Genomic DNA, 24,701 nt, shown 5'->3' with positions numbered 1-24,701 from the left:
CGGGGCCGGCCTTTGTTTTTTATTATTTTAAAAATATATATATTTATAGAAACACCTAGGACATGCTGGACAAACCGTATGTACCTATCACCATGACGATTTGCGTGATATTCATTAAAAGGCGACTATGCATACAATGAATCCACGTGGAATGTATTTACATTGCTGGTGAAGCTCTGACGTGTCTGACACCCTACCGTGCCTAATCCCGGCTCCCCCGCCGGTGGGTACTCTCCAAGTAGACACCCTTGTCGTTTATTTATACAAACATGGGTAGCTATTGACAGGCACATTTAATACACACGCACACCAAGCCATTCAAAGGGGATTCGACAAAAATTCGACCAAACTATGCAAGAAACCCCCTCACGGTTAATAAAACACACATCCACCGCCGGATGTGTAATACTTTTTATTTTACTCTCTGGAAACGAGACGAACCTCACTTGAGAGTCACAGCGTGCTCCTGGCTGAGCCCAATGCTGTGTTACACCCACCAGTGCCCGCCGAGTGCCACACACCTCTGTGTTTTATTCCACCAGCTAGTGCGTATGCTATGACACTCTCTATCCCATGTGCACTGTAACACCACCCCGTGAATATGTCAAGGCACACTTGCCTTCGCACGGGTTATATTGCCCAATCTAACGTGCCTTCCTCGATGCCTATGTTATAACGCACAGCGCTATGCCATACATATTACAATCTGGGATCCATATCTTTGTCACAGTGCATATGCAACGTTACACTCCCCAGCACATATTTTATATTACAACTTTAGAGACTACTTAGGTTACACAACACTGCCCTGTGCATATTACACTCCAAGGCGCATATCGCATAGCACGCGCCAGTGCCTGTGCTATCTCGCACTCGCCAATGAATCTGACATTGCGCACAATGTATTGAATATTATATTTCACGCCCCGGTTCATCTTATATCACACTTTTTGGTGCATAGTTTATACCATATACTATATCTAGTTTTCATTTTCAATCGTGCTCTCAGGTCTATGTTCTATATAACACTGCGTCCACCTACCCTTTTCACGGGCATTACATTTTGCGATGGGGGTGGAGGGTCAGGGGGTGTTTCTGCCAAGTGAGCCCGGAGTCACAGTCACAAACGTCCTCTTCTTCCTGAATAAAAGTGAGATTATGCTGCATACTTGTTCATATTTTAAGTAGTTCGCACAGACACACATTTTAAAAACAATAACGTTCCTAATACCCACCTTCTCTGAACAGTTGGCTTGCTGCCCCATCCACCTCCTCCCTATCCTCTGTTGTCTGAATCAATGGACTAGCCTCCTCCCTCCTGCCATGCATGGTCTGATGTGCTGCCACTGCCCTCCATTTAGCATGATGTACCAGTCCACTCCTCCTGCCCTCCATTGCCCAATTCTATGGCCCATCATTGACCTCCTGCTTAGGATAAATGCCTATGATTAAGGAAATGTTTTCCGAAACGCGTCAGGCAGTTGGCATCATTAAAGCCTCTGCAGAGCCCAGAGGATGATTATTGTTTCCTGAGTGCGCCCTTATTTGCTGAGCAAACCGTTGATGAATTATGCGCGCCGGCTCCGGGCGTGAAGGGCTGCACCACCCAGTGGATTTGATGGGGCCACGAGGCGCAGAATTCGCTGTCGCCTCATATGTGGGGAAACAAACCATGGATTATGGGCTCCACGGACGCTTTGCCGGCTCATTGAAGTGCCGTTTTGAATGTTTTATTCCTTCCCATTCAGGGTGAATGTAGGCTGCAGCACTGCAAGTCCCAGCAAACACTGGGGTCTCATCTGAGAAGCCCATTGGAGGGCAGGTAATTTAAATTCAGTGCTGCAGTAGCGCGAGACTTTGGATAAATGCCTATGATTAAGGAAATGTTTTCCGAAACGCGTCAGGCTGTTGGTATCATTAAAGCCTCTGCAGAGCTCAGAGGATGATTATTGTTTCCTGAGTGCGCCCTTATTTGATGAGCAAACCGTTGATGAATTTATGCGCGCTGGCTCCGGGCGTGAAGGGCTGCACCACCCAGTGGATTTGATGGGGCCACGAGGCGCAGAATTCGCTGTCGCCTCATATGTGGGGAAACAAACCATGGATTATGGGCTCCACGGACGCTTTGCCGGCTCATTGAAGTGCTGTTTTGAATGTTTTATTCCTTCCCATTCAGGGTGAATGTAGGCTGCAGCACTGCAAGTCCCAGCAAACACTGGGGTCTCATCTGAGAAGCCCATTGGAGGGCAGGTAATTTAAATTCAGTGCAGCAGTAGCGCGAGACTTTGGATAAATGCCTATGATTAAGGAAATGTTTTCCGAAACGCGTCAGGCTGTTGGTATCATTAAAGCCTCTGCAGAGCCCAGAGGATGATTATTGTTTCCTGAGTGCGCCCTTATTTGCTGAGCAAACCGTTGATGAATTTATGCGCGCCGGCTCCGGGCGTGGAGGGCTGCACCACCCAGTGGATTTGATGGGGCCACGAGGCGCAGAATTCGCTGTCGCCTCATATGTGGGGAAACAAACCATGGATTATGGGCTCCACGGACGCTTTGCCGGCTCATTGAAGTGCCGTTTTGAATGTTTTATTCCTTCCCATTCAGGGTGAATGTAGGCTGCAGCACTGCAAGTCCCAGCAAACACTGGGGTCTCATCTGAGAAGCCCATTGGATGGCAGGTAATTTAAATTCAGTGCTGCAGTAGCGCGAGACTTTGGATAAATGCCTATGATTAAGGAAATGTTTTCCGAAACGCGTCAGGCTGTTGGTATCATTAAAGCCTCTGCAGAGCCCAGAGGATGATTATTGTTTCCTGAGTGCGCCCTTATTTGCTGAGCAAACCGTTGATGAATTTATGCGCGCCGGCTCCGGGCGTGAAGGGCTGCACCACCCAGTGGATTTGATGGGGCCACGAGGCGCAGAATTCTCTGTCGCCTCATATGGGGGGAAACAAACCATGGATTATGGGCTCCACGGACGCTTTGCCGGCTCATTGAAGTGCCGTTTTGAATGTTTTATTCCTTCCCATTCAGGGTGAATGTAGGCTGCAGCACTGCAAGTCCCAGCAAACACTGGGGTCTCATCTGAGAAGCCCATTGGAGGGCAGGTAATTTAAATTCAGTGCTGCAGTAGCGCGAGACTTTGGATAAATGCCTATGATTAAGGAAATGTTTTCCGAAACGCGTCAGGCTGTTGGTATCATTAAAGCCTCTGCAGAGCTCAGAGGATGATTATTGTTTCCTGAGTGCGCCCTTATTTGATGAGCAAACCGTTGATGAATTTATGCGCGCCGGCTCCGGGCGTGAAGGGCTGCACCACCCAGTGGATTTGATGGGGCCACGAGGCGCAGAATTCGCTGTCGCCTCATATGTGGGGAAACAAACCATGGATTATGGGCTCCACGGACGCTTTGCCGGCTCATTGAAGTGCTGTTTTGAATGTTTTATTCCTTCCCATTCAGGGTGAATGTAGGCTGCAGCACTGCAAGTCCCAGCAAACACTGGGGTCTCATCTGAGAAGCCCATTGGAGGGCAGGTAATTTAAATTCAGTGCAGCAGTAGCGCGAGACTTTGGATAAATGCCTATGATTAAGGAAATGTTTTCCGAAACGCGTCAGGCTGTTGGTATCATTAAAGCCTCTGCAGAGCCCAGAGGATGATTATTGTTTCCTGAGTGCGCCCTTATTTGCTGAGCAAACCGTTGATGAATTTATGCGCGCCGGCTCCGGGCGTGGAGGGCTGCACCACCCAGTGGATTTGATGGGGCCACGAGGCGCAGAATTCTCTGTCGCCTCATATGGGGGGAAACAAACCATGGATTATGGGCTCCACGGACGCTTTGCCGGCTCATTGAAGTGCCGTTTTGAATGTTTTATTCCTTCCCATTCAGGGTGAATGTAGGCTGCAGCACTGCAAGTCCCAGCAAACACTGGGGTCTCATCTGAGAAGCCCATTGGAGGGCAGGTAATTTAAATTCAGTGCTGCAGTAGCGCGAGACTTTGGATAAATGCCTATGATTAAGGAAATGTTTTCCGAAACGCGTCAGGCTGTTGGTATCATTAAAGCCTCTGCAGAGCCCAGAGGATGATTATTGTTTCCTGAGTGCGCCCTTATTTACTGAGCAAACCGTTGATGAATTTATGCGCGCCGGCTCCGGGCGTGAAGGGCTGCACCACCCAGTGGATTTGATGGGGCCACGAGGCGCAGAATTCGCTGTCGCCTCATATGTAGGGAAACAAACCATGGATTATGGGCTCCACGGACGCTTTGCCGGCTCATTGAAGTGCCGTTTTGAATGTTTTATTCCTTCCCATTCAGGGTGAATGTAGGCTGCAGCACTGCAAGTCCCAGCAAACACTGGGGTCTCATCTGAGAAGCCCATTGGAGGGCAGGTAATTTAAATTCAGTGCTGCAGTAGCGCGAGACTTTAGATAAATGCCTATGATTAAGGAAATGTTTTCCGAAACGCGTCAGGCTGTTGGTATCATTAAAGCCTCTGCAGAGCCCAGAGGATGATTATTGTTTCCTGAGTGCGCCCTTATTTGCTGAGCAAACTGTTGATGAACATATATATATATATATAAATTTAATTTTTTTAATTATTTTATTGGGGGAAAACAAAGGTTTAGGTAATTGTAATGATATGTTTTTCTGCATTTTTAAAAACCCTTTGAAATTCACTGAAAAAACAAAAGTTAAAATGATGTTATAATTAGGTCAAAATGTCAGTTAAAACAAGCTGTTTTAAACAAAAAGTACAGTAATTCACCAGTTTTAGGTAGTAGCGGCCAGGCCCTGCATCCAATCCCTGCAGGCTGTATTATTACAATTTAAAGGGTGTTTTTTTGAGCAAGGCAAGCTTATTAGCTTTTGTTATGCTTTTACACATTTTTGTAATATGGGAGGTTGTGGGGGAGCCCCAGGACACCCGCTGCCCCGGCTGTCTTCCCAGCCACCAATGTGGCAGGAGCCGGAAACTTTTTCATTTTTGGGTGGGTTCCCTAGCACCCACAGGCCAACTTACAGTGGGGGCTGCGGGGAGCCTCAGAGCCCCCGTATGCCAGATGGCTCCCTTGGTGGGGACCATGCACTTTTTTATTTTTAGGTGGGTGCCCTAGTTCCCAACCCGGGCTCCCACAAGCCAACTTTCGTTGGGGTCACAGGTGGAGTCCCAGGGCCCCCACTGCCCCAGCCGACTTCTTAGCCAGCACAATACTGGGTGTTGGCAGGAGTCGGTTCACTACCTTTGATCCGCCCTGATGGAAGCATCATTTTTTCATGGATGTACGATGGAACCCCTGGACCCTAAAAACACCTTCACTATCCTACCCATTCCTAAGCCTAAAAACACCTTTACCACCCAATACCCTTACCCACCTCTAAACCCTTAAAACTTCCTTACCACCAAATACCCACCCCTAAACCCTTATGTCACCCTTACTACCAATACGCTTACCCACCCCTGAACCCTAAAACCAACCTTATCACCCAATTACCGTACCCACCACATAACACTAAAAATACCCTTACACCCAACTACCTTACCCACCCCTAAACCCAAAAAACACCCTTACCACCCTATACACCTGCCAACCCCCGAAACCCTGAAAAAACCTTTACCACCCAATACCCTCATCCACCTCTAAAGCCTAAAAATATCCTTACAACCCAATACTCTTACTCACCTCTAAACCTTTACCACCTGTTGGGATGTGCTGGGGAGTGCATAATGTGGGGTGGGAGCATGCTGGTGTCCCCTGCGTGGAACAGCGTGAGGTTTCTATGGAAGGGTTCAGACAGGTCTTGCTGCTGGATCTTCAATGCTGGAAGAGAATAATTAAACAAGCTCCTACCCGAAGCCGTGGATCTCGTCTTCCTTTCACTGGTGACGATTGGTGTTGAAGTCCATTTCCGACACAGTTTTGCGGATTACTCCACTGCAGTTCCTATGTTGCGCTCAAAAGCTGTGCAGCGTGCCATTAGTGGAGCATACAGGCCATTGGTCGTGTGGCCCTCAAGGCGAGCACTACGGGCAGTTCCGTGCATCACGCCTCATAAGCCGTATGGCCCTCGAGCTGAGTGCAGTGACTGGTTTCCCTTAGAAACTCGCACTGTGTGCACGCGTCCTCTTTACAAGCCCCGCCTTCCCTTGGATACTGTTGCCATGCACTATTTCCTCTAGAAACACGCTCTCTACGTGCAACATTGCCTGATTTCTGTGAATAAGAGGGATGTTAGATTTACAGCAGATTCTGGTTCGCTATTCACTTTGATGAACATGGATAATTTCAGCAAATTGGGGGATGTACAACTGCAGCAATCTCAGATTAAGATTTTTGCATATGGGGGCAAAAGAGTAGTGGTTCTGGGCAAATACGAAGCTAATTTGGAGTTTGATGAGAAATCTGTTGTAGGGTATGTCTGTATATAGTCTAATAAGGAGCAAATTTGTTAGGTTGGGACTAACAGGGGGATCTTGGCATTATTTTAGACCCCAATCATCCAGACATGGTAGTACCAAAACAAATTCTGTGTGATGTTGGTATTGAACAACACGCTGAGAATCTTTCCGATTTTAGTCAGGTTTTCCATTTGAGAATTGATGATTGGGTCAAGGAATATCCTAAGGTCTTTAGTGACAAATTGAGCAACCTGAACTGAAGGGTTTCCAGCATTGTATAGTGCTCAAAGAGAATGCACTGTACAAGTACAAGGTACACTAAGTTTCGTTAGGTCTGCGTGATGAGCTGAAGAATGAGTTGAACAAATTGTGTTCCACAGGGGTAAATGAGCCCATTGAGGGGTCTTAATGGTTGACTTTCATAGTTCTAGCACGCAAGGCTGATAAGTCTTTAAGACTCTGTGTGGGTCTGAGGGATCCTCATTCTAATATTTGGGTGGATCGCCAATCCCTACTCAACATCAATGAGATGCTGGCAACTTTGGGTGATGCATGTTTACGTCTCTGGATATATCTTCAGCATATCACCAGGTAAACTGAGCAGGGATTCTAGTCACCTCACATAGTTTATTACTCCTTAAGGCGCTTATTGTTACATTTGGATGCCCTTTGGCCTGACGTCGGCATCTGCTGTGTTCTAGCGTTTAATAAAAAAATGATTTGTTAACACCGAAAGGGGTCACGTTTTTCCAAGATGATATTTGGATTCTTGGTAAAACGGAAGCTGAGCATAATGAAAGAGTGAGCAACATGTTGGACATCTTCAAGGGTAATGGATTAACTCTAAAGAGAGAAAATGTTAAGTTTTCCCAAGATGGGGTGGATTATTTGGGCCATCATGTCTTGGGTAGAGGAGTTGAGCCCAAAATGAAGACTCTAGAAGCCATCCAAGGTGCGCCCGCACCCAAAGGCAAGGAGCAACTTCACTCATTTCTTGGCTTAGTAGAATATTATGCCAAGTTTGTGAACAATTTTGTGGATTAAACTCTGTGTATGCGCAAACTCCTCAAAAGAGTGCTAGGTATGTGTGGGATGATGAATATGGGATGAACTTTGAATTGATCAAGAAAGAGATTGTGAGTGCGCGTTTCCTCAGACCTTTTAACATCAATGACAGGTGTATCATTTTCACTGATGCCATCCATGTGGGTCTCGGTGCTGTGCTGATGCAGAGAAGGGGCAATGGGCATGAGGAGACTATTGCTTGTGCTTCCAGGAGGCTGAGTGAAGCTGAATTCACGTATTCAACTATTAAAAAAGAGACAGTAGCCTCATAGTGGGGTATTTACATTTTTTGTGGGGTAACAAATTCACAACCATTAGTGGATCTGTTTACCACTAGTGGCAGTGGAAAAGTTACACCGCGTATTGCTAAATAGCAGGTGCCGGGAATTTTGTGGTTGATTGTCTTTCTAGATTGCCACTCGAGGGTGAGGGTGATGAAGTGTTGGATGATGTGGGTATGGTGTGTGTTTGAGTTCAGTTGATGTTACCACGAAAGATGCATTATTTTAGCAGGAGAGGTTGGATGCAATGAGAAATGACAAGGAGTTTCAAGATGTGGCCAATTTTGGTAATGGTTGGACCATTAACAGTGTGACCTTTTAGAGTGGTAGGTAGCACACACAAGTATTACTTTGTTTTTGATGTTTTGAGGGAGGGTTTCCTGAAGAGTTAGTGACTGACAATGGCACTCAGCTGGTATCCAGGGAAATTAAGAATTTCTTGGGTGAGTCGGGCATAAGACATATCCTAACTTCTTTGTGCCATCCCTGTAGTAATGGTCTTGTTGAAAGAGTGTACTGTGTCATCAAGGACCAGTTATAGCTGGTTCTTTTCAATGAGTTGTATTGAAACAATTGATGACATGTTGTGGGCCAGGAGGACAACTCCTCCTATAAGTACAGGTGTGTCCCCTTCCATTTTACTGAGAGGCTGATTTGCTGGAACCAAATTAAACAAGGAGTGGATGTCTAGGAAGGTTGCAGATGCTGGAAAGATGTCAGGAGTGGCGGATGTGAGAGCTGAGGTACAGAGTAAATGTGGCACTGTGAGTGAACGGCACAGACCCTTGGCGGTTGAGGTAGGCGACTGGGTGAGAATCAGGAAACCTGGTTTTATATTCAAAGGGTTGTCACGTTTTTCTTTACCTATCCAGGTGAAAGATGTGAAAGAACATGTGGTAGTGTTGGAGGATGGCAAAACATGTAATAGGTGTTTTGTTATAGTAGTTGTTAGACCTGGCACCATTGGCGTGGGTCTCCCTTTCATTTTTTGCTGTTGCCTCATATGTTTTACTGGTTATAGATGCTTTGGGCATTGCGCCATTGCTATTCATTGCCACAGTGCAAGTGCTCCCTATGGTAAACAGATGTATGGATTAGTGACTCCATGATTGGCTGGTTTGGTTTACCTGTCAGACCCTAGTACAGTGCACTGAGTGTGCCCAGGGATGGTAAATCAAATGCTGCTGGTGGGCGTGCAGCACGGGTTGTGCCACCCACAGAAGCAGCCTGTAAAGTATGTCTAAGGCCTGCCATTGCAGAGCCTGTGTGCAGTCTGGTACTGCCATGTTGACTGGCCAAGTGCACCCACTTGCCAGTCCGTAAACCTTCCCCTTTCTTTATATCAGTGTTCTGCTTGGGTTTTCGGATCAGATAGAACCCGCTCATCAGAGCCTCACTAACCCAGCCAGAACGTTACCCCCTCCCTCTCCCTAGGGCCTATTTACAATAGGTAACCACATATATCTACCACCTAAGGACAGGGAATTCCTACTCATACATACCAAGACCTCTTATAATCGGCGGCCTCGCGATCCCATACGGATCCAGACCTCTCTGCCCATACGACAGTATCACAAGTGGCGGCCTCGCGATCCCATACGGATCCAGACCTCTCTACCCAGACGGCAGTCTCAGCACAAGTGGCGGCCTCGCGATCCCATACGAATCCAGACCTCTCTACCCAGACGGCAGTCTCAGCACACAAGTGGCGGCCTCGCGATCCCATACGAATCCAGACCTCTCTACCCAGACGGCAGTCTCAGCACAAGTGGCGGCCTCGCGATCCCATACGAATCCAGACCTCTCTACCCAGACGGCAGTCTCAGCACAAGTGGCGGCCTCGCGATCCCATACGAATCCAGACCTCTCTACCCAGACGGCAGTTCATCCTATGATCACCATAACATAATCAGTATCACACAAGGACTGCCAGTTCGAGCATAGCCTGTTCTCCGGTTCGAGGGGCTCCTCTTTCCCTTATCCAGTTACCACTTACCTGATCAGGGTTAACATCTGTTCATGTAGCCGCAGCTGACTAGAAGGATAGGCTACCCTCTCATACAAGAACACGCAGCACATGTTGGTTCACTACAAACTGGGTACTTTATTACTCATTACATACGCAATCACATAACATTACAATATAACACATAACCTGCAAAGAAAAGTGAAAGATTAAGTTGTGCACTCTAATAAGAAAGGGTCGACATCACCTTAGTAGTGTGTAGCCTGCACTCAGTGGTCATCTAGGTTCCCTTCTCGTCTGTGCCTCGGCTCGCCTGGAAGTCACACCTCCGCCGTCACGGATGCACGTCTGCACCACTATGCGCTGTTCCCTTCACCCTTCTCCGAGTCATTGGGACCTCTTCCTTATCGGCTACTCTCTCCTCTCTGGCTATTCTGCTAGGAGAGTATCTGTCTCTCGGTTTTTCTCCGCCTCCAAGATGGCGTCTGTCTTCCCTGGAATAAGTAGTAGCTTTACTGCTAACGGCTAGATGCCGCCTACGAACTGAACATGTAACTGCCTCAGACTTTCACTAATATAGAGGTGCGTTTCCTCATGGAAAATTCCGGCCCGTAACCTGCCGCCCACCAAATTCTTGTACCTCCCCGTACCAAGGACACGTTCCCAGCCGGCCGGCCTGATGTAGTGTCTTCGGCATGAAGAAAAATACAATCCTTCGATAAGGGCCGGCCTGAACCGGTTCTCTCCAAGCGAATAACACCTCATAACTAAAACATTACATTTGACCTAGAAGCATCCCAAGCTGCCGGAGCAGAAAGAAAGATGGAGTCTCTCCCGTTTGAGGCCTACCAGGCCTGAATTCAGCACGGCTCCATGAAATACCCTCACTACAGGACAGGTTATCCCTAATACTAACGAATCTATCCCCTAGGCTATGTGTGCAAGCCCTGATCTATGGGGAAGAACACAGGATCATGTCGAAGTGCCTAGTAAATAGGCTCCATTCACTACTCTAACCCTTAGACTTGAATGGTAAGAGACTGAAGTCACATTCAATCACCTTTTCCTCACAAGAAGGCCGGGAAAATCGAGCAGAACAATCAGACACTGCTATGGTAGGCCCAAGGGCAGGGTGCATTAAGTATAAAGTAGGACATGCCCTGGTGTGTGTGGCATGTCCTAATAGTGAATTAAAGCCATTTTAGTTTTTTCCTATTGCAAGGCTACCAGTCCCCATAGGCCAGAATGGGCAGTTTGATTATAACATCTTATAATCCTAACTGACCCAGGGAACATGGTAGAAATTTGAGTTTAGTATGCCTGAACTCAGAATGATAAAATACATCTTTTAGTGAAGTTGGTTTTAACATTCTGTGTTTGAAAATACCACTTTTAGAAAGTAGGTATTTTCTTGCCTAACTATCCAAGCCTGCCTCTGCTAGGTTGTGTATTCCATGTCTGGAGTTTGAGTGACAGGTGCTGAGGGATTCCAGGAGACAGGGTGAGTCAGCATAAGGCTGAATAGAGAGATCTACATGGAGAGTGGTGGGAGGAGTTGCACCTGGCACCTGATTAGGGCTGTGCCTTCCCTCCACAATGCTGGCTCCATCTCCTGTGGTGCGTCTGATGTCCCTGGCCCACACTGTCAAAGGAAAGAAGACGTCATGTAAACACAGTGCTCCAGGACTGACCAGAACTGGTTTGGACTAGGCAAAGGCCTCTCTGTCTTCAGAGAACAAAGAGAATATGAGTATAAAAGGGGGGACCCAGACCTCAGAACTTTAGATCACTTTTGGGAACCAAGAAGAACCTTTGCTGAGGAGAGGAACCAGAGAAACTGAGGCAGAGACTATCCCTAAGCTGAGTGCTGTTTGGGGGATTGGCCTGCAGTGGTTGCCTGACTGCCAAAGAAAGGAGAAAGGAACTTTGTGCTTTTCATCAACTTGTAAAGGATCTCCAAGGGCTTGAAGATAGAGCTTGCCTCCTGCTGAAGTCTCAGGGACAACAGACTTCACCAACCAGCTCCCCTGCATTCCCTTGCTGGGAATTTGAAGTGCCTACTGTTGTGCTGGGCCTTCTGAGAGACTGTGTGTCGCTGGGAGCTGGAAGCACGACTCAAGACGAAGAAACGTGTCGCCTCTGCAGCAGTTGTCGTGGCATCGCTGAGAAAGCATGCCGCCGCTGCTGCCATCACATCGCCGAAGCACCTCGCATCACCGGAGAAGAGTGTCGCCACTGCAGTAGACGCTGTCACATCACCGGATAAGCGTGTCACTGCTGCAACAGCTGTCGTTGTATCACTGATGAAGCGTGCCGCCGCTACCGCTGTCGCATCGCCGAGGCGCTCCGCATCACCGGAGAAGAGTGTCGCCATCGCAGCAGACGCCGTCACATCATCGGAGAAGCATGTCGCAGTGCCTGTCGCGGCTCAGAAGTTTAGTTTGGTCGGCGCACACCCGTTGGGCATGCACGCATCGTTGTCGCAACATCAAGAAGACACCATTTTGTTTCATTGCACCTGATCTTCATCGCATCATGGCGTTGCTGGTCGCATCGCCATGAAAGCGCAGTAAGAAACTAACGCATCACCTCCCCACGCCATGAAGAACCGACGCATCATTGTCCCCTATGCAGCTGTAGGGAACCGACGCATCACCGTTCTTGCGTGTAAGGAACCAACGCATCACCTTCCCTGCAACACTTTCATGTATCGCGTTACGCATCCAAAGGTGGATTGAACATTAGTGTTGCATTCACCAACTTAAGAGAACTAAGGGGTCTATTAGGATGGCGGTCGGAAAACCATCCCAACCGCCATGGTAGCGGGAAAATACCGCCCGCCGGACCAGCGGGAAAAACGCCAGTCAGATTATGATAAACTGCTAAAATATTCCAACCGTGGAGTTGGTGAAAATCCAACCGCGACGGTCGGATTCGCAGCGAAAAAGAAACAAACCGCTGCCAGGCATGTGCAGTAACTGCCCGTGACATTATGATATCCCCGATTCCACAGCGGTACGTTCCGCTGTATCCGACCGCCGCGGTCACTAACAGTAAGGAATGTGATATCCGGCGGATGGGCTGCAGTACAGCCATTGCTGCAGAGGCTCCGTGAAAACAATGGCGTCCGATGACAAAAACACACAATAAGGCCACCAAATGCACACAGGAAACTAGCCCTGACCCCAAATTAACCTAAAACCTCACAATGACACACCCCCATGACAAATTCAAACCAACAAATCACAGGACAACCCACACAACCCACCTGACAGCAATACACTAGCTTGCCACACCCACATAGCTGAGCATAAAACCAGCCCCTTCCCTAACCACAATCCTTTGGAAAACTACACAACTGAAGGGCCCAACAGCAGAGCAAAAATTTGAGGCAAAGCTGCACACATCACACCACAAACACAACACACACACACACACACCACCTTCACCACCCACACTACCCTCACAACTGCACCCCAAAACATCAGCACAGCACATACCATGGCAACACATAAAATGCCAAAATTCACAGAAACAGAATTGACAGTGATGGTAGATGAGACTATAAGAGTTGAACCACAACTCTTTGGTAACATGGTCCAACAGACCCCACTAGCCACCAGGACTCAAATGTGGGTAAGAATAGTGAACAAGGTAAATGCCGTAGGGACCACCCCCAGCAACAAGCAGGAAATACAGAAGCGGTGGCATGACCTAAAGAGTGTCGTCAAGAAGAAGAGGGCAAATAACTGTGAGCTGGCTGAGGGGACTGGTGGAGCCCCACCCCATTCCACCCAAAACATACTCTGCGTGGGAGGAGAAGGTGCTTGCCATACTGCACCCAGAGAGTCTTGAAGGAATAGTCGGGGGAGTGGAGGTTGGTAAGTACTAACAATTGTATACCATCACACTGCTATGTACTTCCTTGCACAACCACAAAGCTACACCAGCTAGGCCCAAGTCCATTACTCTGCATCACAATACCCAACACAGGTCTCACAGATGTAACCTCCACTCAACCTGACTCACCACAAAGGTACCCAACAGCAACTGCGTTGTATGTGTCCAGCCAACAAGCACTACAACTCCCACCAGCCACCCCTGTCCCCCCCTCAGCAGGATGGAGCATTCCACCCCAGCCAGAAGCATGTGTCTGCTTCACCATCACCTAACAGGTAGGTAGCCATCTTCACAGGGAGGGATGTTTGGGGTAGGGAGGCCTGCTCCACAACTCTCACCAGCCACCCCTGTCCCCCCCCTCAGCAGGATGGGGCCCTCCACCCCAGCCAGAATCATGTGTCAGCAATTGTCTGCTTCACCCTCAACTCACAGGTAGGTAGCCATCTTCACAGGGAGGGATGTTTGGGGTAGGGAGGCCTGCTCCACAACTCCCACCAGCCACCCCTGCCCCCCCTTCAGCAGGATGGAGTACTCCCCCCTTAGCATGTGTCAGAAAGTCCCCCCCAAAATGACAACTAGACAGGTAAGCAGACAGTGCATGCACCCCACCATCCCTTAACAAAAGCATTGAGCCATATGACAACACAAGGCCTCACTTCACACCAAAATATGAGCAAACTAAATATGTATTGACAGTATGCAGACAGCTAAGTGTACGAAACTGTGACAGAAACATACATGCACTGCCCCGAATGTCATCTGTAACTTCCATGGGTGCTGAGCATGAAGGACCATAGGAAAAACAAACACGCATGGTCTGTTGTACAAAGAAATCCAAGCACAGGACATGACCAAGGTATGCATGGCATGACAATGGCTAGTTCATGCACACATGTAATGGCTGCCAGGAAGAGTAATCAGCAAAGGTGCCTCACATCAAGTTGTATTTCCGCCAGTTGTCAGATGACAACCTTTCATTGTAATGAAAAATCCTACACGTGGGGCATGGTATCCAATTACATGTCACACCATTGAAAATAATGAATGTAACTCCACATCATGTCCTGATGCACATCACTGTGCAGACATACAATGTGTGAAATACTTAACTGTGTGTAGCAAAACATGTAAATAAGAGACATCAAACACAGCAAGCATGAGGGGTGTAAGGAGGCAATGACCATCTACCCTCTGTCCCACAAGTGACAAACAACTGACTGCAGAGGACGACAACCGCGACCTGCAGAGCCAGTCTCCTTCCCCGGAACATGGACACTCAGATATGGACTACCAGGAAACTGAGGATGTGGCAGACCAAGCCGGACCATCTGGTGTGTCAGGACGCAATCTGTCCCAGGCCCCCACTGCCCCACCCCCCTCAGCAACAACATCAACGCTGACCCCTGCTGGAATGACCTGTGCCGCAACTACCACCACCACCACCACCACCACTACCACTGCTGCCTGCAACACAAGCCCTGCCCCAGAGGATAACCAGCCCACCCCAACAACTTGTGATGTCAGGGAGAGTAGACGGGTACCTACAGTGGTGAGGCAACAGGTCTGTGACAGCAGGCCAGGTGGGAGGCCAAGTGTTACTCAAAGCCAACAGGACACTGGATTCGAAGTCCTGGCAAACATCACCGGAGTCTTTGGGGCCTATGAACGGTGCCAGGGACAAATGGGACAGACTCAGCAAGACGCCCGTGAGCAACAACAGCTGCTGAGGTCCACAGACAACCACATGGGCCAACTCATGGACCACATGGGCCAAATCGTGGACCTCTTGGGCCAGCTAGTTGCGGTACTATGGGACAAGCCTGTGGCACAACCAACACCTCCACCTCCCTCCGGTGGACCGCAGGATGACAGTTCCACATCCTCCCCTGTGGTCACGGAGAAGGGGGACTCCTCAGACTCCCATGAGCCTGCACCTGTGTCTCCCCTGCCATAAGATCAAGGGGCCGTCCAAAGAAAACCTTGGGACCATCCCGTGGCAAAGCACTTGCCAAACGCCAGTCAAGGAGCCAGCCATGATGGCACCCCTCTTCACCCTGCCATAGAATTTGTACACTGTCCTCACCCACACTGCCATGGAAATGGCATCCGTCTGTTGGACTGTGTCACCACATCAATGTTGTGCTTTATCGATTGTCTCATCTACCATTCCTGCCAAATCATTGATTCACCATTCACATTTATGTAAATATCCACTTCCCTCTCAGAGATAAACCTTGTGAATAAACACTAATCACACAACAATGGAGTTGTGTCTGCTCCATGTTTATCACAGTATGTGCAATGTTACCCATGATTACAATGTCACATGAGCTGGGATTCTCTGCAGGCAAGTAGAGGCTGAAGGGACCTAGGAAAACACAACATAACATTATTCGCTACTCAGGTGGTGGCCTTTCAACCATCGCACAACATTTGTCATCAAGGTACTCCAATCTGCACACATTCCAGTGAGCAACAGTACCGACATAGACATCAAGTAGCTGTGCCAAAAGACCCTGTTACCAACACATTTGCAGTTTTAAAATGAGAGTGAGAGGGACCCCTTGTAACAACCAAGGGAATATTATAGACTTGATAAAGATGGAGGGCCCGATTCACAGAACTAACTTAAGACCAAATCCTAAACTTACTACCATTTTCGTATTCACAGAAGGCACTTACTCATTTTGGTATTCACAGAAGACACTTACTCATTTCGGTATTCACAGATGTTAGGAGTCCTAAGTTTAGGACTCCTAAATGCCTTCTGTGAATACCGAAAGCCTTAAAATTAGGATTTTTCCCAATTTAGTAGTAGTAAAGTTAGGACTCCTGAGTTTAGGACTTCTAAATGCCTTCTGTGAATAACGAAAGCCTTAAAATTAGGATTTTTCTCAATTTAGTAGTAGTAAAGTTAGGACTCCTAACTTTAGGACTCCTAAATGCCTTCTGTGAATACCGAAAGCCTTAAAATTATGATTTTTCTCAATTTAGTAGTAGTAAAGTTAGGACTCCTAACTTTAGGACTCCTAAACTGAGAAAAATCCTAATTTTAAGACTTTCGGTATTCACAGAAGGCATTTAGGAGTCCTAAACTTAGGACTCCTAACATCTGTGAATACCGAAATGAGTAAGTGTCTTCTGTGAATACCAAAATGAGTAAGTGCCTTCTGTGAATACGAAAATGGTAGTAAGTTTAGGATTTTGTCTTAAGTTAGTTCTGTGAATCGGGCCCTCTGTATTAGTTAAAACCATCGAAACGCGTCGACGCTATAATCTGACACAATCCGCATGAATAGCTTTTCTTTGAGACACATTATGATCTGATTGTTCCTAAGAATAGTATCTTGAAATTTTGAAAATGGATGTGTTACAATAATGACAAAATTAACTGTCTGTCTTTGTCTCTCTGTTAAGTGTATGGGTTTAGAATAGGAATTAGATGAAATTATTTTTATTGAGATTATTATATTCTCTATTGGTATGTTTTGTGCATAATTTTTTTCTAACTATATAGGACTGTATACTGTAAATTGCAACTGTGAGATTATATCTGTCTTTGAGTCAACAAAAACTAAAACATTTTTTCTGTCATTTTATACAAAATAAAAATAAAAATCTTTTTAATCATTTTAATACTGTTTCAGTTTAATTTGACATTGTACATGTTCTAACATATGGGCTGCTGTTTATATTTTCCATAATTGGTGTGGTGTCTATTTAACTTTTCCACCAACAAATTTGCAGCCAGCACTGACTCAACAACAGGCTGCAGTCACAAAGTTCACATAGACCTTTTCACCAAGCAACGTCCCCGTTGTACATTCTCACTCACCTTCAAGTGAAGTAGTTGTTGATGAGCTGCTGACGCAGGTCAACACCTTCCTCCTCTCCACTGTCCTCGTCACTCGACAATTGGGGAGTTGCAGGTGCGGCTGGTCATCATCATCCAGAATCAAGGGTATTCCTTTCCGCCAGGCCAGGTTGTGTAGCATGCAGCATGCTACTACCATCTGCCACACCTTTTTGGGTGAGTACTGCAGAGCCCCTCCCGTCTTGTCCAGGCAGCAAAAATGCGATTTAAGGATTCCAAATGTTCGCTCCATCACCCGACGTGTCCTCCCATGGGCATTGTTGTTGCGGACTTCAGCTGGTGTCCTGGGATTGCGTAGTGGGCTCAGCAGCCAAGGGCCGTTGGGATATGCAGAGTCACCGAAGTGTGAAATACACATACAGATTGAGTGTCTTAACTGTGGCTGAGGACAGCATAGCTCACATACAGCACACGACTCGACTCTGCGTACTCACCCACAATCCATGCCTGCTCCGGAAGCAGATTGGCCATCATCTGCGGCACAATGCTGTTACGAATGATGTAGGAATCATGGACTGATCCTGGAAACTTGGCACAGACGTGTGAGATGATCATATCTGCCTGGCACACCACCTGCACATTGATTGAATGGAAATGTTTCCGTTCTTGTATATGTGCTCCCGTGCCTGTGGTGGAACCTGGCCAACATGTGTGCAATCTATTGCACCAACAACATTCGGGATGTGTCCAAGTGCAAAAAAATCCTCCTTTACATTTGCCAATTCCTGCCTCCTTGGGAAATGTATGAATCGGTCCTTGTATTGCATCATAGACGACAGGGCATCCCGTAGCACCATACTGAAGGTTGGTTGAGACATACCCCCTGCAATGCCCATCGTGTTCTGGAATGACCCAGTAGCCAAGAAATGCAGGAACATCATCACCTTTGACGTTGCTGTGAGTGCTGTTGGATATGTCCTGCGAGGACGCAGGTGTGGCTCCAACATTGCACATAGGTCTTGTAGGTTTGTTCTGTCCAGACGGAATTGGTGTATTACGTCATTATCCTCCATGTCAGCCAGTAGGGTGAAGGGATGATACACTTTCGGTTGCCTCCTAAATGAGATGAAAGGGGACACGTCATTGCAACACACAATTAGATGTGCCCAAATTTGCAGTCACAGCGCTAACATTGAGTGGCATCACTTAAAGCATACAGCGCAAGTAAGATGTTGTGCCACCCTGAGACGAAATAGTCGTACACCTGTTCTGTATTTGCACAGTGAGCAGAACCAATCCGGGAACTCTGTGAATGCCAATAGTTACATTTCAAGCTCTTGTGTACCCTGCCCTGAGAGTATATGATACATAACATGTGGGAAGCAGAGAAACTGCTGGCTTCCACGTGGCTGCTGTACCTGCCACACCTTCTTGTGCACTCATGACAGGGGACACATTAACAACACAATGTGGAAAGTTCAGTAGGACTGTTTTTGGATTCAGTGCCACTTAAAATCCACACAAGTTCAGAGACATTCACATACATATTCACAAGCATGTGCTAATATCCACTGTCATCAGTAGACATGCCACATCTGCTGCTAATTAGAATCCAAAGCTTGACAGTGACAGATAATGCAAAGCATTTGCAGAGTATGTGTACCCGTGTAACAAGACAACATTACACCACTGCCCAATACTCTCAACAAGCACACAGATTGTCAATGTGGCACACAAAAAATGGATAAGGTACGTGATCAGCAGGGAGTGTGGACAACCTTTATTCTGCTCTTAAGTTGAACAATGACTTGCAGTATGAAGGTAGCACTGCCCAAAGACACATATGAACTACAACAGATGCCATGGAGATATTCATCCAGCTGCTTGGAGACACAACAGTGCCACTACACCAACCTACAACACTACCAGGACAAACCCACCCCAGTATACCAACAAGTCAGCGCATGAATGGACTGGGTGCCTTACAAATGCATAACAGCCTCAGACACATGACACCAGTTGATGTAATTGCACACCACATGTTCCAAAGGACATGCATTCAGAGCCACTTTCCCCACAGGCTGGCAGGCCCGACACAGCGGACAATCAACATCCCTCCGCAGACAGAGATGCTGGCTGTGCATCACTTGTTGGCCACTGGTACCTTACAATGAACTAAAGTAAGAGTTGGATGAGTGTCACAGGCAGCACTATCAAGGTACACCTCACCTGTCGTATATGCCCTCATCATCTTGATTCACCAGCACATTCAGTTCACCCACACTGCGCAGGAACTGCTGGCGAGCAAGCAAGGCTACCATGCCATAGCAGGCACATACATTTGTGTTGGTGGCAATTGACTGCACACGTGTCCTACTAGTGCAACCTACCAACACCGCACACAATTACTGCAAATAAAAGCACACCCATTCCATCAATGTGCAGGCAATAATGGACCACCGTTGACTGTTCACAAATGCCATATCAAACTTCCCAGGCAGCGAGCACCATCCCCAATTTTGCCTACAGTCCACCATCCAACGCAACATTCTGGATGTGAACAATGTAAATGCACTGGTCGTTGTTGACTACCAACGGAACACACCACACAACTCAAATCCAATATCAACTAACTCACTATTGTGGAAATATACATGTGACAAATTCACATACGACAGGCCCAACAACATGAGCACATACCAGACAAAACAACACAAGTCACTGTGGTAACAGGTGAGGTTCCGTGTGGGACGGAACGACACTTTTGAGTGGTGACGAATATGGATGAGTTGGGTATCTACGAACCGCAAATGACGAGTATAGTGGGTGTACGCAGTTTCGCTACTCAACCACGTATGGTTCGTCTTATTTTTGGGTTTTATTCATCTGAACCCTCGGGTTCCATTTTAGATACGGCATCCATTTTGTTTCTTGCCCTCAAGTAGCCAGCGAACGGACTTTTGTCCGCTTCGTGACCCTGGGACTCTCAAGCTTGCGCGAGAGACACGTGTTCCTTTGAGTATGACTTTTATGATGAGGGAAACGACACGACGAAGGCAGATGGCCCCGCTCGAGGCTCATCTTGCCGTGCCGGTCTATTGTTTCAGCCATGCATACATTAGACACGGTATCTCTGATCCCGTTATCGAGTTTCCTTTATTACTCCTAACACTCTTCTTTAACCTGTTGTGCATCCTTGTTCTTCCTTTGCATCTGTTTTTGTCCCTTCTCCTAATGTGTTTACGATCAGGATGGAATGTGTTTTATATGCTTTTACAGTTGGGAACTGGCAATACTGTGGTAATCATGTTCCGGCCTCCTGAAACATGAACGCGACCCTTTTTGAAGTTTATTGTGGGAACTGAGTTGTAATCTTTGTTCACTATATTGGGCTATGGGAAAAACGTGTATAAAAGGAGCGATCCACTTTTGCAAATTGAAGCAGTCTCCGAGAACCTACACGCTGTGTACTTCTTGTGACCTCTGTATCCCTGCAGTAAAATAAACGCTGATCTCTGACGCCGCTGGAAGTGTCCCGTGTCTCTGTGTTTGGTACGCCAGAACAGGTAACCCACGAAGGTTTCAGGTGTTGTTCCCTGGCACCGCTGGGTCTTAGAAAAACCCAGTCCTTCAGTTGGCGCCCAACGTGGGGCGACATCAGCGGTACCGGTCCAAAGCCCGACAATCGTGAGGAACTTCGTGTGAAATCTCTGAGGGAAGGTGCACCCCGCTTCATCGATCCAGTTGTCGAAATAAGTGGCCCGACGTCTTTTCCCGCGAAGATCCCCACCTCCTGACGGCTGCGACGGACTGATGCCCTGACTGTCGACCTGTTTTTGGCGCCTGGCGTAGTCCTTTGTACGGCGAGACGATAGACGGGCCTTCCTGGTGACGCCATTGTTCTTTCAGTTAAGTATTTGTGGGTCGCTCCCTGTGTTCCTTTGTTGTTTACATGGTACCATAGCATTTGTGGTTCTTAGTTGTTGGGTTTTATTTGACGATTGCAATTGCCAAAAACCGAGGGTCTCGTAAACTTTTTGCGAGGATATCGTAAATTCGATAGCCCTTGAAGTTTGTAAACTCGGTTAGTGTGCACGATGCCTAGCCGTAGTACTTTGTTTGGGTTTCTTAAATGTTGCAGAATGGATTCCCGGCTGGAGGATTCATGTCCGATACCTCCGGTTGGAACTCCGATTTATGAGCTCTATAGTCGCCATGGCGTAGGTCCTATCGTGTATAATGAATATTGGGTCCGCTACACTAAAAATGATGGCGTTCTTAGTTGGCCATCTCATGGTAGTTTTGAAACTGCCGTTCTAGATAATTTGGAAGCTAAACTGTTTAAAAAGAAGGCTAGGCCGGCCATGTTTGATTCCTTCCGGTTGTGGCGGAAAGAGGCCAAGCAGAAAGAAATCAAGCAGAGTAAGAAAAGTAAAAGAGAAGGCGTTATCGCGGTGATGCGAGATGCTGAACAGTATCAGCGAGACAAAGATGAGAAAGAGCAGGAAGTTAGTGCTCGACTTCATCATATGGCGGTGGATAAGTGTTATCCGGTGCTACCGCCTAACAATGATAAGTTAGGAGAAGAAGCGGTAGAGGATTCGCTATTGTCTTATCTGTTGAAATCACCACCCCCCTATGCTCCCGATACTCTGGGTCCTGTGATTCTACCTCTTCCTCCACCTGCTGTTTTGGCGGCTGCTGGTCAGCCCGCTGTTCCTCCCGCTCTCCCGAATCCCCTTGTGCCACAGATCGTTCCTCCTCTTTTACCGGCTTCTCTTCCTACTGCGCCTTTTCAAGTCCCTCCTCAGTCTGTTGTTCCTGCTACTCCTGGTGCCGCGTCAACTTCTATTGCCTCTACCCCTACTGTCGCCGCGCCTGGATCTTCTTCCTCTTCTCCTTCTGTTCGTAGTCGTCTCTTGACTGCTGTTGCTTCTCTTTATTCTCCGCTTTTTGGGCCAATACTCGGCTCGACTCTTTCAGATGTCGCTCAGAGGCGCAGCCAGCTTCCTGACGATAGAGAACGCGAATCACTGGTAAAAATGGCACGTAAATGGATTCGTAATCCTGTTAAATATCCTTCGCGTGTAGTGTTTGACACATTCTCTCAGTTTAATGCGCCCACTCAACGATTCGTGTTTGAGGAATTGTGTAAATCGTTGAAGGAGGAGTGGGATCACGATGTGGTAGATACTGTACCGTCTGAGGTTTCTGAGCTCCAGCATCGGTTCACAACTGGTGTGATTGTAGGTGACAAAGTTCGAGAAGCTCTAGAACGTTTGTTGTCCTTTCGATGTACAGTGCAACCTCGAGCATTGTTTAAAGAGGAGACGGCAGCATGGATGGCGCAACCTGGTCAATATCCGATGCGGGAAGTTCCCCCCGTATGGATGCCAGGCGATCCTAATGCTAACCCTGCTGTCCCAGGCCGTTTTCAGAGAGTGTGGATACACCTCCCTTGGAAAAGATCGGAAGTCTTACAGGTGAAGCAAACTTTGCCTGATCCCCGTAAAAATCCAGCGGGTTATTATAAGGAGTTGTCCCAATTGGTGGATGCTACTGTTATGAATCTAGCTGATATTGATATGTTGTTTGGCAATGTAGTGCCTCAGCCGATTTGGGCGAAAATTCGTCACGAGAATCACGCGGCTGAGTTAGGCGGTGACTGGGCTGCCCTTACAGCGGCAGACGCTCAGCAAGTCGGTGGGGCTAAGCCTGAGCAGCTTATTGTGGCATTGCCCCAGAGGATTATTACCCTCATGAAAACGCTTATGCCAGCGATGCGCGTTAATTGGGACAAGCTGTCCGCGTGCAAGCAAAAGAGGGATGAAGGCGTCTCCGACTTCTTTACGAGATTTGAGGAAGCATTTGTCGATCATAGTGGCCAGGACATGGGCTCAGAGGGTGGTCAGCGGCTGTTTGTTGATAAGTTTGTGTCGAACTTGTTGCCCGAACTTAGTAATAAGTTGAAAAATTCTGAGAGTTGGTGGGCCGTTTCTACCACTGCTCAAATATTGGCTACGGCCCAATATTACGAAAATAGGGAAAAGGAGGAAAGTGAACGTGCAGATAAGAAAACAAAGGATCTTAAAACTAAGGTCTTATTGCAGCAAGCGTATCCTCCGCGCTCGAATTTTAATGATTCGCAACAGCCAAATAGATCGCAATCACAGTTCTCTAGATCGCAGACGCGAAATGACTCTCCCGCACCCCGTTTTGTGTTGGGATACAATCAATGTGCGTACTGTCGAGGGGAGGGCCACTTGAAGTTTAATTGTCCGGTTCTCCGTGATAGGAATAATGGTGTGTCAGCTCGAGTAGGACGTGGTGGTCCTCAACAAGCTTCACGTGGTAGAGGTCGTGGAGTTACTCAGAGTCAGGCCGAGCGTTTTGCCACTTCCTCAGACTCGCAGAATTGTTTCGATCGACGTGAACCATCGTCCGGTAGATCTGCACAGTATCATGTGGATGACTGTTACGTTGAGCGTGATGTTGATATGGATGGTATCTACTAGGACAGCCATAGACGAAGGAAGGGAGAAGTATCAGTTCCGGTTGATCAGAGAGGGCCTTATGTTGACGTAGCTACATTGGGTATTGTTGAGCCTTTTCTGTTGGACACTGGTGCAGCGAAAAGTTCCATCATGCATTCGCAACTCCCTGGCGTGCCTTTGTCTGGCTTAACGAATGTTTCCGTTGGATTCTCTGGCGCCCCCGTTAGCAATCCAGTTTCTAGCCCCTTGCCACTTACGATTGGGTCTCATGAGCTAGAAGCTCCTTTGATTTTGACTACTGGTTGTGGTGAGAATCTTTTGGGTTTGGATTTGTTGAAGAGGTTACATGCGACTTTGTACTGCTCTCCTACGGGTGTGGAGCTTACGTTGGGTGAGAATGTGATTTCCCCTATGTATTTATTGATCGATAAGCTCCCACCGGAATTGAGTTCTCTTCCAGCCTCTTTGTGGGCAACAGGTCCTAATGATGTGGGCCTGTTGGATATCCCACCTTATGTTGTTCAATTGAAAGTTGATGCGCGCTTACCACGCATACCACAGTATCGAATTTCTCTTGATGGTGAACGGGCACTATTAGCGATCATTTACGATCTGATCGGTAAAGATGTTATCGAGGAGACACGAGGTAATGTGTGTAATAGTCCCGTGTTGCCTATTCTGAAACGAACTGATCCGTCCAAACCTCCCGTGTACCGTCTAGTTATTGACTTACGGGAAGTCAATAAAATTGTTGTCCCACAGTTTCCTGTGGTTCCAGACAT

The 24,701-nt window shown here is 47.5% G+C and overlaps 1 protein-coding gene across 1 annotated transcript in view; it reads left to right on the top strand.

Moving 5' to 3' along the window:
* LOC146859086 (uncharacterized) overlaps window positions 1–7,443 on the top strand; it is a 209,967-nt gene extending 202,524 nt beyond the window's left edge. Inside the window, exon 7 of the mRNA XM_085647142.1 lies at window positions 7,136–7,443. Coding sequence (XP_085503268.1) covers window positions 7,136–7,443 — 308 coding nt within the window. The remainder of the gene's footprint in view (window positions 1–7,135) is intronic.
* Window positions 7,444–24,701: the final 17,258 nt, after the last annotated feature.

This window comes from Triturus cristatus, chromosome 3_2, assembly GCF_964204655.1.
Source record: "Triturus cristatus chromosome 3_2, aTriCri1.1, whole genome shotgun sequence".
NCBI classification, from domain to species: domain Eukaryota; kingdom Metazoa; phylum Chordata; class Amphibia; order Caudata; family Salamandridae; genus Triturus; species Triturus cristatus.
Note: the sequence above shows the minus strand (reverse complement) of the source record. Positions and strands in the feature narration are given on the sequence as shown.